General features: G+C 33.1%; 3 protein-coding genes across 4 annotated transcripts; 1 reads left to right on the top strand and 2 right to left on the bottom strand.

Moving 5' to 3' along the window:
- Window positions 1–390: 390 nt before the first annotated feature.
- LOC101262633 (G-type lectin S-receptor-like serine/threonine-protein kinase At2g19130) lies at window positions 391–6,489 on the bottom strand. 2 transcript variants are annotated; one of them, XM_069287058.1, is made up of 3 exons: window positions 6,322–6,489; window positions 5,779–5,845; window positions 391–3,185 (listed from the first exon to the last, which is right to left on the bottom strand). In XM_069287058.1, exon 3 carries the CDS (start codon window positions 3,006–3,008, stop codon window positions 546–548), a length of 2,463 nt encoding a protein of 820 aa, XP_069143159.1. In that variant the 5' UTR covers window positions 3,009–3,185; window positions 5,779–5,845; window positions 6,322–6,489; the 3' UTR covers window positions 391–545. The 2 variants fall into 2 exon arrangements, with proteins under 2 accessions (XP_069143159.1, XP_004243414.1); XM_004243366.5 differs by lacking the exons at window positions 5,779–5,845; window positions 6,322–6,489 and adding an exon at window positions 3,295–3,360.
- A 384-nt stretch (window positions 6,490–6,873) lies between these two features.
- On the bottom strand, window positions 6,874–10,347 carry LOC101262933 (uncharacterized). The gene is made up of 4 exons (XM_004243367.3): window positions 9,826–10,347; window positions 8,949–9,157; window positions 8,356–8,463; window positions 6,874–7,987 (listed from the first exon to the last, which is right to left on the bottom strand). The coding sequence occupies exons 1-4, from the start codon at window positions 10,115–10,117 to the stop codon at window positions 7,283–7,285; spliced, it is 1,314 nt and encodes a 437-aa protein (XP_004243415.1). The 5' UTR covers window positions 10,118–10,347; the 3' UTR covers window positions 6,874–7,282.
- Window positions 10,348–14,417: 4,070 nt separating this feature from the next.
- Window positions 14,418–16,072, top strand: LOC101263226 (universal stress protein PHOS32-like). Its single transcript, XM_004243369.5, has 2 exons — window positions 14,418–15,137; window positions 15,803–16,072. The coding sequence occupies exons 1-2, from the start codon at window positions 14,495–14,497 to the stop codon at window positions 15,808–15,810; spliced, it is 651 nt and encodes a 216-aa protein (XP_004243417.1). The 5' UTR covers window positions 14,418–14,494; the 3' UTR covers window positions 15,811–16,072.
- Window positions 16,073–16,407: the final 335 nt, after the last annotated feature.

Genomic DNA, 16,407 nt, shown 5'->3' with positions numbered 1-16,407 from the left:
GAGCCTAAAGGAGAAAAGTCTATGCAAGGATGTTCGTCTATAGATGGCTAGCCCTAGCTTGTAAATGCAAATATTGGACCAAGGTTTGTAGATGGAGCTAATCTTGTCGAATAGGTCCGGAATCAAGGTTCAAACACAAAGCCCACTGGCCATACTGAATTGGTTAGTGACGGAAGCAAACTAAATTCAAAATTGTTCATGGTAGAGGCAATTGCATCACAAAGGTAGCTGGACGGCTCAGAAAGATGAACTATTATCCCGACGACTCTCAAGCAAAGCCATTCCATCATTTGATTTTCTCTTCAAAAGAGGCCACAGAGTTATACGGACATCGCAATTGTCATTTCCAATGTTAATAGTTGATACTTGTTGACAATGATCACCACAAAATTACCAAAAGTATGAAATAATATAAACTTGGTGAACCCGGCAAACTCAACAGATAATGCAAGGGCTGAACATTATATCATTTTACAGAGCTAAGCATAGATAATTCGAATTAGTTACTAATGATATACATTGCAAGTAGTAGTTGAAAGTCATATTTAAGACCTGGAATTCGTAGACTCTGCTATGCTTTTAGATTGAGATGTTGTACTTGAAGTTTTGCTCTGAGCTTGTGAGCTAGTCTGGCTCGAGGATGACTCGGTGAAGAAAATGATGTGCTCCTCATTGTCTGCGTAAACTTGAAGAGAGCGTGGGATAGGAGGCAAATTCACATCCAAAACTCCTTCAAGAATCTGAACAACCTGACCCATTGAGGGTCTTTGAAATTCATCATCTTGGATGCACCAATATGCAACTTTACATATTTTTGACAACTCCTCAGCATCAGCAGCTCTGTCCAGCCTATAGTCCAATAGGCTAAGGATATCGCCTTCATCAACGACTACACGTGCAGCCCATCTAGGAAAGAATTTCACTTTCCCATCTTGAGAGTATTCCGAGTTTCGCTTCCCTGATACAATTTCCAAAAGCATCATGCCATAGCTATAAACATCGGCTTTGGCTGTAATGGCCACCCCTGATATCCATTCTGGTGCAAGATAACCTCTTGTGCCTCTCATAGTAGTAAGCACTCTGCTAAAATCGCGCCCAACAAGCTTTGCCAGGCCAAAATCTGCTACTTTGGGGCATAATTGTGCATCAAGAAGGATGTTTTCAGGCTTTATGTCACAATGTATGATGCAGTCCCTACACTTCTCATGGAGATAAGTCAAGCCTCTTGCTGTCCCTAGTGCCACCTGGTACCTTGTTTTCCAATCCATAACATCTGACTGCTTTTCGGTAAAAATATGTGAATCCAAGGATCCATTTTCCATGTAATCATAAACCAGCAGTTTCTTGTTACCTTCAGAGCAAAATCCACGAAGGCGTACCAGATTAACATGTTGGATTGTCCCGATTGTGCTGACTTCTGATCGAAATTGCTTCTCTCCCTGGCTGATGCTGTCGAGCCTTTTAACAGCAATAACAGATGAATCAGATAGTTTCCCTTTAAAAACAGAACCAAAGCCTCCACCTCCTAACTTCTCTGAGAAATTTTTAGTCGCATGTTGCAAGTCTTTGTAGTCAAATGCAACCAGTGAACCCTCCACTATTTTCCCACTTCCAATATGCCTACGCCTTCTCCGGAATACAACAAAAAGAATGCCCAGAAGGATCAGTACGGCAGCAGCAGACCCCACAGAAACACCAATTGGAATTCCCTTTTTACTCTTTGATTTTGGGATGTCAGATGCAGCTACCCTGACATAGATCGACTCGCCCCTGCCATCATTTTGTGGGAGTTGCTGCATATTCAAGAGTTCACTATTCCAAATTGAGCATGAACTTCCATAAGCATAAGCAGTGCAACTGCAATTATTCAAACAGGTAGATCTGCATTCTTCATCACTTCCAGCAGAAATATTTTGAGCATTTTCAGGTACTTTCATCTGGGGATGCATCCAAAAGTCATCTCTTTCCCCAGTACCATTGCCACATTGCGACTTCGTTTGCCTCTCACATCCTCCAGAAAAATCATTTTGATTCCTATCAGTCTCTGAACTATGCTTGAAACCATCCAAACAATTACAGAAGGGTAAGCTTTCCTGACAGGTAGCAAATGGCCCGCAAAATGCATGAACTTCACATTGTTGTCTTGGTTGAGACCAGAACAGATTCCATTGATTTGTATTATCCAACCATGTGAGTTGCTTAATCTGTCCAGAGACATCCATAATGAATCTTGATATGATAGAATCATCATAAAGGGAATATGTAAAATAGCTTTCATTCTGATTGTCCTCATAGCTAAAATTGTAAATATAGTTAGTCCTCATCTCAGGCACATCTCTGAAAATTCGATTATTCCATGGTCCAGTATTCCAATAGTCCACACTTCGATTGAACTTGATAATATACTGCTTCTCATTTGGGTCGAGTTCAAGTGAATACAGCCCAGGCGCAGGATCATCTGCACTCTTCCATGAAGTAAGAAGCTGCTTTGTTCTGGTGACTTTATTGTAAGAAAGTTTAGAACCAGGCAACCAAGTATTGGTGGGGTTATTAAAACTTTGCCAAAGTGGTGGTGTTGAATTAGACCCATCTGTCAAGATCAAATTACCATCATCTTGAAGGACTGCTACAACAGAACTCGAGTTGCTGGAACTGATATTTGTGGACCAAATTGAAGTTTGAGATTCATCCACCAGTACCAAATTACCATCTAAGATCTTTAACTCTGCAGAATTCTTATCAAGAACTGGTTTTTCCCTGTTTGCAACCCAAACAGCAGTTGGTTCAGACACTTTATCATACCACATGCCTATGTAGTAGTTGGGAGAACTACCTGGTTTGAAGAAACCAAGCTTAAATTTCCCATTTGAAGAGATAATTGTTTGGTCTCCAGAAAGGGATTGATTTGCGGAAATGGTGTCAGCAGCTTCAATGGAGAGATAGGTTTTGAGAGAGAGACATAGGTACAACAAAGAAAAGAGGAGAAAAGAATTGTTTTTGATCTCCATGGCTGCTCAGAGATTGTGCAGAGGACAGAGAGATTTATATCACTTTTTGGCAGAAGCCATTCATGGGATTATCTTGAAGAATGGGTCAGTTTGAAAATGGACAAATAAACTTTCATATGACTGCTGGTGTCAAGTCAACAGGACAATCTTAAATTGACTTTTTCACCCTTAATCCCTCTGTCCAAAATAAAAAATTAATACTCTATTAAATAAAGAAGTGATTAGAGAAACAATAATTGAATTAAAAACTAGAAAACAGTTGTTTTAAACAAGAACATAGACTTACTTTTCTATCAAAAAAATGAGGAAAATGAACCTTGTAACTAGCAATAGTACCCATGTTTACATTAACACTCCAAACACAAATTTTCATTCTTATATGGTTTAATATTAAAAACTGACCAGATTTACGTTGTCAAATTCAATCTTCTATGTGGGAAAAGTAGATTAATGAGAATTCCATAATTTGGTAGGCATAAGTTCGATTGCTAGGAACAAAAATTAAAAATCAATTTATTTAAGGAGCAAATTTTTCCGATTAAATGTCATAATTTACCAAACATATAATCTATGCCAGACATCAAATATTCTGTTGTCTACGTTGACGAACTGATAGCATTATAGACAAATATTTAAATTTGTCATACATCATAAAATTTCATTTATGACATAGCTGAACAGAACAAATATTTCATATAGAGAATGGGTCAACCATATAAATATGAATATGTTATTGATGCACAATAGCATGAGGTATGACTGTTTTTTCAACCATCAGCAAGTCCTTGAAATTCACTCCAGAACATATATATTCAATAATTCAAAGCATGAAAAATCCAGGGACATGATAGTAATTCTATGAGCCAAAGGCAAACACAACTGGAAGAGATTCTCCCCATTTGCTATGTATGAGGAAGAAAAGTCAAGGCTAAAGATTTTTTTACTCACCCATTATCGCGCCTAATATACCAATGGAGACTATTAAAAGTTCAAAAATGACAGTCACCTAGATGTGTTTGTAAAAATATTTTCATATTTGATAGGCGTTTTGAAAAATTATTTTCTAAAAAGTCAGGAAGAAAAAATTCCGCAAGTTACATTTTAAGACATTCAAAAATATGATGTAATGGTCAACGAAGTGAGCTAAGCACTATGAGATCTCAAGTTTAATTCCCAACAAATTATTAGATTATTTCTTCTCATTTGACCTAAGATATGGTAAACAGAATTACTTGATATCTATGGCATTTCAAGTTTATTATCTTCTCCCCATCCATCCAACGTCCCCAACCCCTTCACCAACTAATCCTCACAACCCTTGAACCCTACTCCCTTCGTGTAGTCTTGTGCTAAATTACATATATATATATATTTATAGGATAACTTTTTTTTTTTGTATTTATGTATCGAATACCTTTAAAACAAACCATATGTTTTTCGACAAAACATTACCAAAAGCACCCCCTAGTTTAGCTAAATCCGATAATTCCATTAGCATTAATCATAATTTGATAAGTCACTATCAAATTGAATAAGTCTCAGCTACCCACATTAACTTTTAGTGGAGAAAAGTAAATGCTTAGCCAACCGCCACTAAAGTGGATCCAGATGTCCAGTAGGTTTCTCTTACCAAATAAGTATACAGTATACAACAATCTTTTTCTTCTAAGATAACGAGCAATAAATGAATATAAAATATAAAATTAATTATATATTGGCATGATTGATTTATATTAATATAAAATAAATTGTGCAAGAAAGCTACTGATTGGCAATACTACTACAATTCATTGGCCAACCATTCACGTCCTTTTTCACATTTCGTGTGAATTGGGCACAGATTAAAGTGGACTAATACGAATACTCTTAGTTTAAGACTCAACCATTTAGGTGATAATCATTTTACCATTTACTTTTCATGACTTTGTACATAGAATAAAACTATAGCCAACTTAAAAAGTACTTCATCTGATTAAAAATAAGTGTCATTTTTAAAATTCAAAGACAAATTGTGTGATTTTTTCAACTATACTCATACGTTTCATCTTTTTAATAGTGTTTAATTATCAATAAACATTATTAAGTAAGTATAGTTTAATAAACTACACATTGTATTTATTGATTTCCTAAGATGAACGAAAGGAGTACATAATTTCAATTTTCCCTGCACAATCCTAAAATATATATTTTTCCGATGAAAGATAGACAACTTATCACCCTTCCATCTATATAGCTAAACCACTGCAGCAAGTCCGCAAAGAAGTACTATTTGGTATGTTTATATTTATTCTGCATTTACTAAGTGATCAAGTAATCTACAATTTGTGTTCCATAGGAAATATACACTAAGCAAATAAGGTAACACAGAAATGTGAAAATGGATCAGATGGTATTTTAAGTAAGATTTATAAATTTAAATCATTCTAATCTTAAAACTAATGAAGTGATTTCCTACAAGGAACAGTTGTTTAAGAGAGATAAAGAAGGTGTTAAAGCTAGGATGCTAATCCACTTCTGGGGTTTCAGGAGCTTGATGCGTACAGATTCTTATCCCTACCTTGTGAAAGTAGAAAAATATTTCCGATAAACCCTAGGAGTCAAAAAAGAAACTCAGCAAGAAATAAAATATTCTATTTAATACTGCTGAATGATAATCTTAATAATCAGAAAACAACAGATGTTGACTACCAGAACCTTTTTTTTTTCCACAACTACGCTGTAAATTCCACGGCCAGTCATGTCAATTCAGCAAGAATGAAAACAAACGCACCTTTGAAGTTGGAACCTTAAAATACTCTGATTGTGAAGGACTTGAAGCCGCAATCCCCCTGCATTAACTGCAAGTTGGAATATTATAACTTTGAATCCATCGACACGCCAAAGACTCAGTCAGACGTCAAATAGCTTGATCATTTTCTTTTTTCCCTTTTCTTTCTTTCTCATCCAAATTTGATATTTGCAGGTTGCAAAGTACAAAAAGAACGTTTATGTGTCTAAGGCTATGTAACTTTTTTTATCATGAAGAAACATTTGTCACCAACCATGTCTTAAAGTCATGTTATTATATTGTCAAACAAAGTGTAGCTTACAGAGCTAGATCTTGAACTAGATAGTTAAGTACATAAATATGTATGCATCTTCCTCAGGCTAAAATGTGTACACTTCAATTCAACTTAATTGTAAGTATTTAACTCAACTAAAGAAAGAACTGCAACTGAACTCCCTTCAAACTGACACGATTAAATGCCTGCTTAACAAAGTTCACAAAGACGAAACAGGTATAAAATGTTTTGTTATGTGAGAATTCCTATACCAGACTTTGCAGTGGAGCATCCTGTCTGGAACCATACTTGGTGGCCACCGGATACAACTTTAACTGGGATGATTGGCTAGCATTTCCTGGTGGTTGGAACTATACTGCAAGAGAGTCAGAAACATCCAGCATCAAACAATTCACACAAACACAAAAGAAAAGAGAGAGAAAGATGCTGCTTTTATCATCCAGCAAATATATAGAAGTTTCTCTAGCAATCTAGTTTACATGTCATATATGAGACTATGGACCCATGGTGGATCGTATTGTCTCTCTAGAAAAGAGGACCACTGCCAATGTCACCAGTCAAGAACCAACAGAGCTATTTCCTCAACAGAGAACCATCGGCAAACATTTAATCTCTTTATTCCTTCACTGCAGAAGAAGGAACTGCTGAATATTTGCATAAACTATTAAAAAGAAACAGAAACTCACATTCAGGTGTGTCAATTATCTTTCAGCAATCTATCAAACGAATTATCTGAAGAAGTAAATCACAGAATATTTGAAGTAGCAACACCTTTGGTGGATGCAAACACTCTTCCAGGGAAATTCTGGACAACAATAGCATATCACGCAATCTGATCTTGTATACCAAACTAAATCTTTGTAACAAATTTAACAGGTCAAATAGTATATTTTGCTATTAGATCTTCTAAGGAGGTTGCATTTGTACAAAATGGAGTATACTTCCTGTTAGAGTGCATTAAAATATTGAGATATTAATTTGTCCACAATCCTGAGAAAAGTTTAACAAAGTAATATGAACTATGTGGAACCAAGTAGGAAACCAAACTCTTGACCTCTTCAAATTTGATAGATGATCTCGAGATGTACAAGTTAAAATCTAAACTAGATTTCCTTTGCTGCTTCTACTGACAGCAAGTTCAACATCATTACACACAGGAATGACTTCAGAACCTGTGTATTTAAAAATAGCAAGGGAAGGACATCTAGTACTTTAATCAGGATTTGTATCCACAATCTTTACTCCTTGCCTCTCTCTTCTCAACAACCTCACCCTACTAACATGAATAGCTGCTCTAGAAATTTGTCTCTTTCTCTTTTTCCTCCCTAATTGCATCGTGCCGGTGCATCCAAAGGAAGACTTCATGTCAATGACTCCAATTTTTTCAGATCTTTTAATTCTGAGCCTCTGGCATAAGAGCTCTGATGCTTGTTGGATTCGACAAATGCTTCCAAAGTGGTAAAGGGGGTCAACATTACAAGCAGATGAAGATACGATGCTTTTGATATTAATTGGTTTGACAAACTCAATAAATTTTTGTAACTCTGAAAAGCATGAGTGATCAGAATATGGAACTGTATATATGTAATGATCATGTCTCCCTGAACTTAATGAACCTCCATTTGTCTTGCTTGAGGTACTAGAGGTTGTAACACCTGTGTGCCACCTGTTATGAAGGAGCAACGGAGGAGATCCCAAGGGAAGTTTTTCCATTCCTCTGAAAGCTTTTGGCGCCCAAGGGAGACCAGATGGCATGATCCCTATGGTTGGACGCATTGTATTTAGTCCCTCCAGAGTCTCAATGTTAAAACTATAACGAGGAACAGCACGAATCCTTGTCACTGAAGTTTTTGTCGTAAAGATGTCATGGAACCCAAGAAGATGCATAGTTTGTAATCGTTCTGGCCACACCCAAATCTGCAGGACAGTTGAAGAGCAGTTGAAGCACAAATACTTGACAATGGGTCAGCAGTGTCCGAGAGCACACAATAAAAAGAATATCATTTTTAGCTTCAAACACAAGTATACTACTAATTTTCAGAAGGAAACAATCTGAAGATTTACTTATTAGGTGTAATGATGATATCTACTGGTATCCTACATTAGTATTACTACCTCCAAACAATAGAACATAGAAACTTATTGCCAGGATAACCGCATTTCAACTGACCATTAAGATAAACTTGTAAGTTCTGGTAAACTTTGGATCTCATAATTTTGACTCGCAAAAGAAATTGTAGTATTGATTATGTAGTAAAGGTTATATCGTAAAGGTAGGAAAGTACCTTTGTTTTCAGGACACGTGATATGTACAGCAGAAGATTTTCTTTCCCTAGTGTGTCAACAGCAATGACAACATCATGATTAGGATGAGAGGATATGATGCTTAAAACCTGGAAACATTTATCAGAAATTAAGCCAATCAGTCAATATTATATACTGTAACTTCATCAAACATGTTTCATACGGAAAAGAAGCAAAATCATTAAACCGCTTCTACAAGTTGGAATTTCACAGCTTGAGATTGAAAAGGGAACTAAAATTTATTAACATGGCATAAGACACAGGATGTATGATGATTTTTACAAAATAACAGCAACAAAAGCATATGTTGCACACTAAAATAAGTGAACAAAAAAACCTAAACATCAAAGCAAAAGACTTTTTAAAATTGTTCTGATTAGAATAATCTTTTGATGTAAGAAAATTATGCTAAAGAAAAGTTCAACAGAGCTTCAGGTATACAAGGAAATGATATTCGTAAAGAAACCATATTCATTGAATTAAACACTCAATCAACTGGTTGCAGTACACCAACAATGTCTTTACACAAAAAAATTGCTGCCAAAAAAGACGGAAATATGAAAAAAGCATTCACCTGTCTAGCAGCAACTTCACGTGAAGGAAAACAATATGTTGGGTTACAATAAGTATTATCCAAGTAAAGCATGTCGAGCTGTACATCCTTCATAGCTTTAAGCAGCATGGTCCTTCCAGTTTGTGCTCTCTCACTTGTGCTCTCCCAACGGAAATCCCCAGTATAGAGTGTGCAGCCAAATTCACCACGAAACAGATACATTACTGCTCCTGTATCAGTGCTTATACTTTAGCAGAAGAAATAGTGCAACCTCTAGCAATTTAAGCATGATAATTAGTCGTTACAACTACAAGCAGTATAATATGTAAGGTTCTGTTGTGATAGGAATGAGATTCCAAGCAAGTATAAAGGCCAAGCATCTTAAGAGCTAAACACAACAAATACAGTTTTAAATACTACAGAGAGATACAAAAATCATGTCACGTCTTCTTTAACTTTAGAACAGCATATAAACCACCCCTAACACACAACAGCACCACAAAACCCCTCTTTTGCCCCATAACAATAAGGAGAAAAATGAACAACAAAAAGGTTCTGTATATTAACACTCCAAGAAATATATACTCTCCATTAGAAAAGGAATCACTAGCACTCCCATAGTTTCAACCGAGAACGGGTCAATTTATATACTTCAATCATTAATGTAACAGTAGTAAAGACTAATTGTTAGGTCAGCTAAAAGAATCCCCTTTTATAATTAATTTTGTCAGCGAATATCTATTCAAGTCAAAATTGCAACTACCCATTAATCTTATTCCAACAGCAAACTGCAGACATTGAATTACATGAAAACTTGCATCACATGAGAAATTAATCAAACACTTGGAGTGCAAAAAAAAAAAATAGTGACAAAATTGCGCCTATTACTGCTATATACCAGGGCAATGATGAGCATCAATAGCCATGAAAGATACAGTAGTAGAGGAACCCGAGGAAGGAGATAGCAAAGACACAGAGTGCCATTGACCAATTTCAACAATGTGAAGAAGAGAAAGGTTGAATCCTGGGAATTTAATGGGTAAGAGCTTAGCAGTAGTGCGGGAGCAGTAAAGGGGTCCCCGAGACCATTTTGAAGTGAGTCCACTCAAATGATCGGCATGAAGGTGAGTTAGAAAGTATACTTGGCTTCCAGCAGTCCAACGATCCACTGATACCATTCCACTCTCCATAGATCCCTCCCTGCTTCAATGAACATCAACTATTCCGCATAACTGCGAGTTACAGGCAAATAATTTCTCGATTCTGAGCTTGTACGCTAACACGGGAATAATCCAGATGGGAGATTGGGGGAAAATTGAAGAGAATTTTGGTTGGCGGGGAATTGTGATTTGAAATTTCAATGGTCGGCTTTATATCTTATGTAGTGCAACGGCCCAACTAGTCAATCTTAATACTCCCCTCCGCGTCTCACTAATGAATAATTTTATATAAAATTTTAAGTGAGAAACACCATTATGTATGTAGTTTTTCTTACGACAATTTTTACGTATAGCAAATACAAAATTTAAATTTATATGTTATAGTAAAATTTGTATAATTGTGCTCCATAAAAAATATATAAATGTATAATTCGCTTTACATATACAACTGAAAGATATGTCCATTTCGCTATACATATATACAAAGAAGCAATTGTATAATTTGTTGGTTCCTCTTCAAATTTGTATACAATTGAATCGAATTATATAAAATGAGAAAGAGAGAAATTATATACAATTTGAATGTGTATAAAACGAGAAAGAGAGAAAGACAAAAGAGACTTGGACAGGGAATATACAATTGAATCGAATTGCATGAAACGAGAAAGAGAGAAATTGTAATTGAATTGTATAAAACGAGAAAGAGAGAACGACAAAAGAGATTTGGGCAGAAAAATATTTGTGTTGTATAATTATAATTGTATAGGACAGAGATATATGTAATTGCATGTGTATATACAATTTTCTCTCGCTTTATACAAATAGAAACATAATTTTTACTATTATATTGTATAAAGCGAGAGAGGCAAGCGACACTAGCAAACAGTTTGCTAAAGAACACAAATAAATCAAACTGTTTGCTAAGAAACACCAATAAATCAAACGATAGCTACTGTATTTATTTTACATTAGTAGTTTGATATTCTATACAATTAATCCTTTTTCTTTTAGTTTATTGGAAAGAAGAGCGGTGAGTGAATTAGGAGGGAGGCGAGTGAGATATTATATGTAAAATATTAGACATTTTTGAAATACAAATACATAGTAAGAAAAATGAGTGAGCGAGAGAGAGAGGCGAGTGAGAGAATCAAATATATGTGAATCCACTGAAATATAATGTGTCTAGAATAAATTACACTTAATTTTGATCTAATATATCCGAGATACATGTATCTAGAGTCTAGATATGATAAATACATGTGACCGAGATACATATATCAAGAGTCTAGACACGACAGATACATATATCCATAGTCCAATTCAATAAAAGTCATAATATTCGAAACTTGCCAGGAAAAAAAAGTAATTTGCTCCTAAACTTACAAAATTTGTGTTATTTAATTTGCCCTTATTTATATGATGTAATCTGAATGAACCTGAAATTTTAAGAAAGAGAGATTTTTTAGAAAAATTTGTGGTCTAAATCATATGGCTATAAATCTATTTTATTAAGTACTATAAAATTCAAATTTTAAAAATTAAATTATTATTAAATATATCAATTTTTTTAAAAATCTATCTTATTAAGTACTATAAAATTTATATTTTTTTTTAAATTAAATTATTATTAAATATAAACAAACAAACAAAAAAGTGTGTTTAATTAAAATAAAGAAGTAATCAAAATCCACGAAAGCACTTAAAGCTAACTCATAAAAAATTGTCCAAATTACTTTTTCGTATTTTAAATTTTTTCAATAAAAAATTTCTGATTTTACCATCGCGGTGGATGGTCCAACCCTCCTTCCCCTTACCCCCCCACACATCTAGTCTCTCAACCTCGTAATTATAATGGTCGTATAATGTGAAGTCCTTTTCTAGTTACTCTTACTTCAGCCAAAGCTGACAAGTGTATGTTCATATACACTTTACATCATATAATATTCCAAAAATTACACATTACGTCCAAAGATATTCTCAAAAGTATTGACTTTTATAACTAAATTTTAAGACTTTGCTTTTTAGTATACTGTAGTAAAAATGTTGTTCATACACTAAAAGAAAACATCTACTTTGAGTTAAATGCAAATACCAAAAGCTCTTCATTATTTGTCCTTCATATATTGTTACAAAAAATTGACACTAATTTATTGTGTATTCTCCAGACATATATGTTTCCACACTTCTAATGCAAATACATTTAGTTTTGTGATATTTAATTACTTTTTTACTCGATGATAAGTACTTCTAAATTAAGGTTTGAAATAGACTTCATCGTACATATATATATTAACAATCACTTTTCAATGATCATCTCTAAAGAACCCTTTAAAAAGTAATATTTTCATATCACATTGTAACACTACTATTAATATTAAATTTTATCTCTTCGAAGGAGACCAAGTAATTAATTAGTTTATGTTTGTATAGAAATATAATTTGCCTAGAAAGTATTTCAATAATCTTTCAAAATTGTAAGACTCATGATATTACATCAAATAGAAATGCAAAATCGGATAAATAAATAATAATCACCACAACTTCAATCTTGAATATTGATTCATTATTTATCTTATGTTTAAATGACCGCGAGGATCGATCACTAACTCAAGAATCAACTGTTATCTTTTTTTTAATTGGTAGACTGTCGAAGATAATAATAATATGAATATTTTAAAAGAAATTTAAAGCAAGAGAAAAAAAAATTAAAAAAGTCGATTACAAGTAAAAAAAAAATATCAATTTTATCAATAAAAATGAAAGTTTTGATAATGGTCATTAAATTAAATTGATAGATCAGAAATAAATTTTAATGAGTATTAATTATTTAGAACTGAATAGACACGTGGACGATCTAAATTGGAGCCCAAAGCTTACACGTCTTTGCCGCTACGGTACTGGCATTTATTATTATAGAAAAAGAAAACGTTCTGCATATGATTGAAAAAAAATAACAAAATGTTTTCTAAATTGTGCATGCAAAAACTCAAAAATATTGACTTTTTTTAATGATTATTTTACGTATACATATATCATACATATAGATATAAAAAAAATAAAAAAACTGAAATACATTTTTATCTTTTTAGTTTGACATATATGAATTTCTTACTTACCTTTTTTAAATATATAGTTTCACGCTTATAAAGATTCTTCCTCCATTTATGTTTATTTATTTATATTAGATTTAATATATTCTTAAAGAAATAATGAATTAAATGATATTTTTATTGTCTTACTCTTGATTATTGTTCTCTCAATTTTGTTCATGATACTACTTTTACGATATCCAATAATATTTATTCATTTAATTAAATCATTGAATAATTTTACACTTAGTTCCTAATTAAACTTTTATTATTAATTATAGTCATTTTTGTATGACATTTTTTAAAACACTGTTTTGTTATATTCAAAGGGTAATAACCTTTTATTTATAATTTCTTAAGAATTGTGCAAAGTAAATAGTGGACATGCTTAGGAAAGATGAGACATCTAAATATTGAAAACTAAATTAGATTATTCATTAAGTACTTAATAATAAGAATAAATTAGGATGTTTATCTCTTAATTTTTCAAATTATGCAAGTATTCTCTCTATTAATTTTATTCGTATAATATTAACTTGGCACAATCTTAAGGAGTAACAAGTAAAATGTAATCTTATCATGTCATATTTTGAATATATAATAAATTCAATGCATTGATAAATAACTAAAACTAATAATAGTTAATTAGCAAGTAAGTGTTGTATCATCTCTTGATTTCTTTAAGTTGGACTAACACTATCTTTGATATAATAGACAAATAAAAGTGAAGAAAAAAGTATGAGATATTTATTTTTTGAGTCGGTTTGAATTGACATTTGACTTTTAGATTATAAATTAAAAAATATACGCTAAGATTTCTAACTTATGATTTTGCCTTCAAATCAAGTATATTATGGACAAGTAAGAATTAACGAGGCGAAAGTAACTTCTTTTATATCAATCATGTGTTGGGGAGGTTAGAGAAGATAAATTCGATCAAGAACCGTTACCTATGTCTCTTCTTTCTCGATAGGATTTTCATCACTTTATACTTTTAACCACCATCCGTCGTTAGTAGTTTCTACTCACTTCTCAATACTATATAATTTATTTATTTTTCGTTTGATGTCTATACCCACAACCCAAAACAACTTGTGCCCTGCATAACATACTTTGGTAGTTATATAAGTACATTTTTAAACCATGATTATTATTTTTTTTTAAAAAAAAGATTTTTTTTCCTTCATTGATTTTAATTCTAGTATACCACCTTGAGAAGAAGGTAACTAAATAGTAATATTAATTAATAAGTTGAGTCTCTTCTATTGCTTTGATAGCTTAGCAAAAAAATAAAAAATAAAAAATCTCATCATCCTCCATGACTCAACCACTTCTAAAACTAACCAATTCCCTTCTCATTTCCCCCAATTTTTCACTCTCCGCCGCACACCGCCGCGTCGCCATTGCCGTCGATCTCAGTGACGAGAGTGCCTTCGCCGTTAAATGGGCCGTCCAAAACTACCTCCGTCCAGGAGACGCCGTCATCCTCCTCCACGTCCGACCAACTTCCGTCCTCTACGGTGCAGATTGGGGAAGCACCTCCACCTCCCCTGCTCACAAAATCGAAAGAGATTATGAAATTTTCACCAACAATAAAGCGACTGAATTAGCGGTACCTTTAGTAGAAGCGAATGTTCCGTTCAAAATTCACATAGTGAAAGATCGGGATATGAAGGAAAGGCTTTGTTTAGAAGTGGAGAGGTTGAGATTGAGTGCGATGATTATGGGAAGCAGAGGATTTGGGGAAAATGAAAGCAGGGGAATTGTTAGTAAAGGGAAACTTGGAAGTGTGAGTGATTACTGCGTCAAAAACTGTATTTGTCCTGTTGTGGTTGTTAGATACCCACAACAAGATGAATATGGCGACGGAGCAGTGGAGAAGAAGGCGGCGATTGAGGCTGAGCTGCCACCGGTACCGGAGGAGGAGCACGAGTATCATGATGCTGATGATGAGCTAAAAGGTATGTATTAATAATTTGTTTAATTTGATTCGAAATAAAATAGTTAAAATACTGAATTTGATTTAATTTTTTTAATATATTATAAATGAAAATAATTAATAATATAAAGAAAATAAATTATTTATTTGTAAGTTTTAAGTTACGAGGACTCACAACAAAAAGGAAATGTTCATATTAATAGAGGTGACTTTACGATCTAAATTCGACTTTTAACTTTTTAACATTAAATTCATTTTAACTTTAGAAAAAGATAGCCAATGTGAAATTTGCTGTAAATAAAGTTAATTTTCACACGTGAAATTTATGCACCACATTAAAAATAAAAATACTAAGTTTAGATGAATCTGATATACATATTTTATGTATAAACACATCTCTGTTTAGGCTGAAAAACAGAGCTAGTATAGAGGGGGGAGTTTCTGTATTAAGTATTTGATACGAGTTCTCGATAGATCTTTGATAAAATCATGAATGTTTGATACAATAATACTAACATATCGAATGTTACTCTCACAAGTAAAGTATGAGAGAAAAATAGTGATTATATAGACTTTACTTTATTTTATAAAGATAAAAAAGCTATTTCTGATAAATTATCAACGGAGCATAGCAACTTAGCAAGTCAATTAAGTACTAAGCATTCCTCTTCTTTTTTTTTTTCTCAGGTGAATGATCTAACGCTGTGAAATAGATGGTTATCTTGATGTCTACATTTTCTTGCTGCACGATGTATTTTTGTTTTATATATTGCTTAAATTACCAAACAAAAATAATATTTTTAAAATTATGTTGGGTTTTAAGTATGGCGAGTGAATAGGAAAGGGAATGAAAGACAATTATTATATTTTGTATGGAAAAACACTTCTAGCTCTTAGGGAGTTAAGACCGTTGAATGATAATGACAAATATAAATTGAATGATGAGTTTTGTTTTAATTTTGTGACTTTTTTTGTAAGCTTTTTCGCCTGGAAAAATAACATCCGAAAAACTATAAAAATTTCTACGTTACACGATGTATTGGTTGGATATATTACGTTGTGTCGATGTATCGAGACATATACGATGTATCAAAGTAATGCTTTACGCGATTGTATCAACACATTGAGGAATAAATCTGAAACTGAGACACAATATATCATGATGTTTTGGAATTTATCTAGATTTCATCAAATTTAAGATATTTTTATAATTTGAAAAAAAAAATAGGAATAAAATGCAATAAGTTCTTAATACGATGATATTTGTGTAAATTCTACTACAATATAATTCC

This window comes from Solanum lycopersicum, chromosome 7, assembly GCF_036512215.1.
Source record: "Solanum lycopersicum chromosome 7, SLM_r2.1".
NCBI classification, from domain to species: domain Eukaryota; kingdom Viridiplantae; phylum Streptophyta; class Magnoliopsida; order Solanales; family Solanaceae; genus Solanum; species Solanum lycopersicum.
This window is presented reverse-complemented; position numbering and strand designations above follow the sequence as displayed.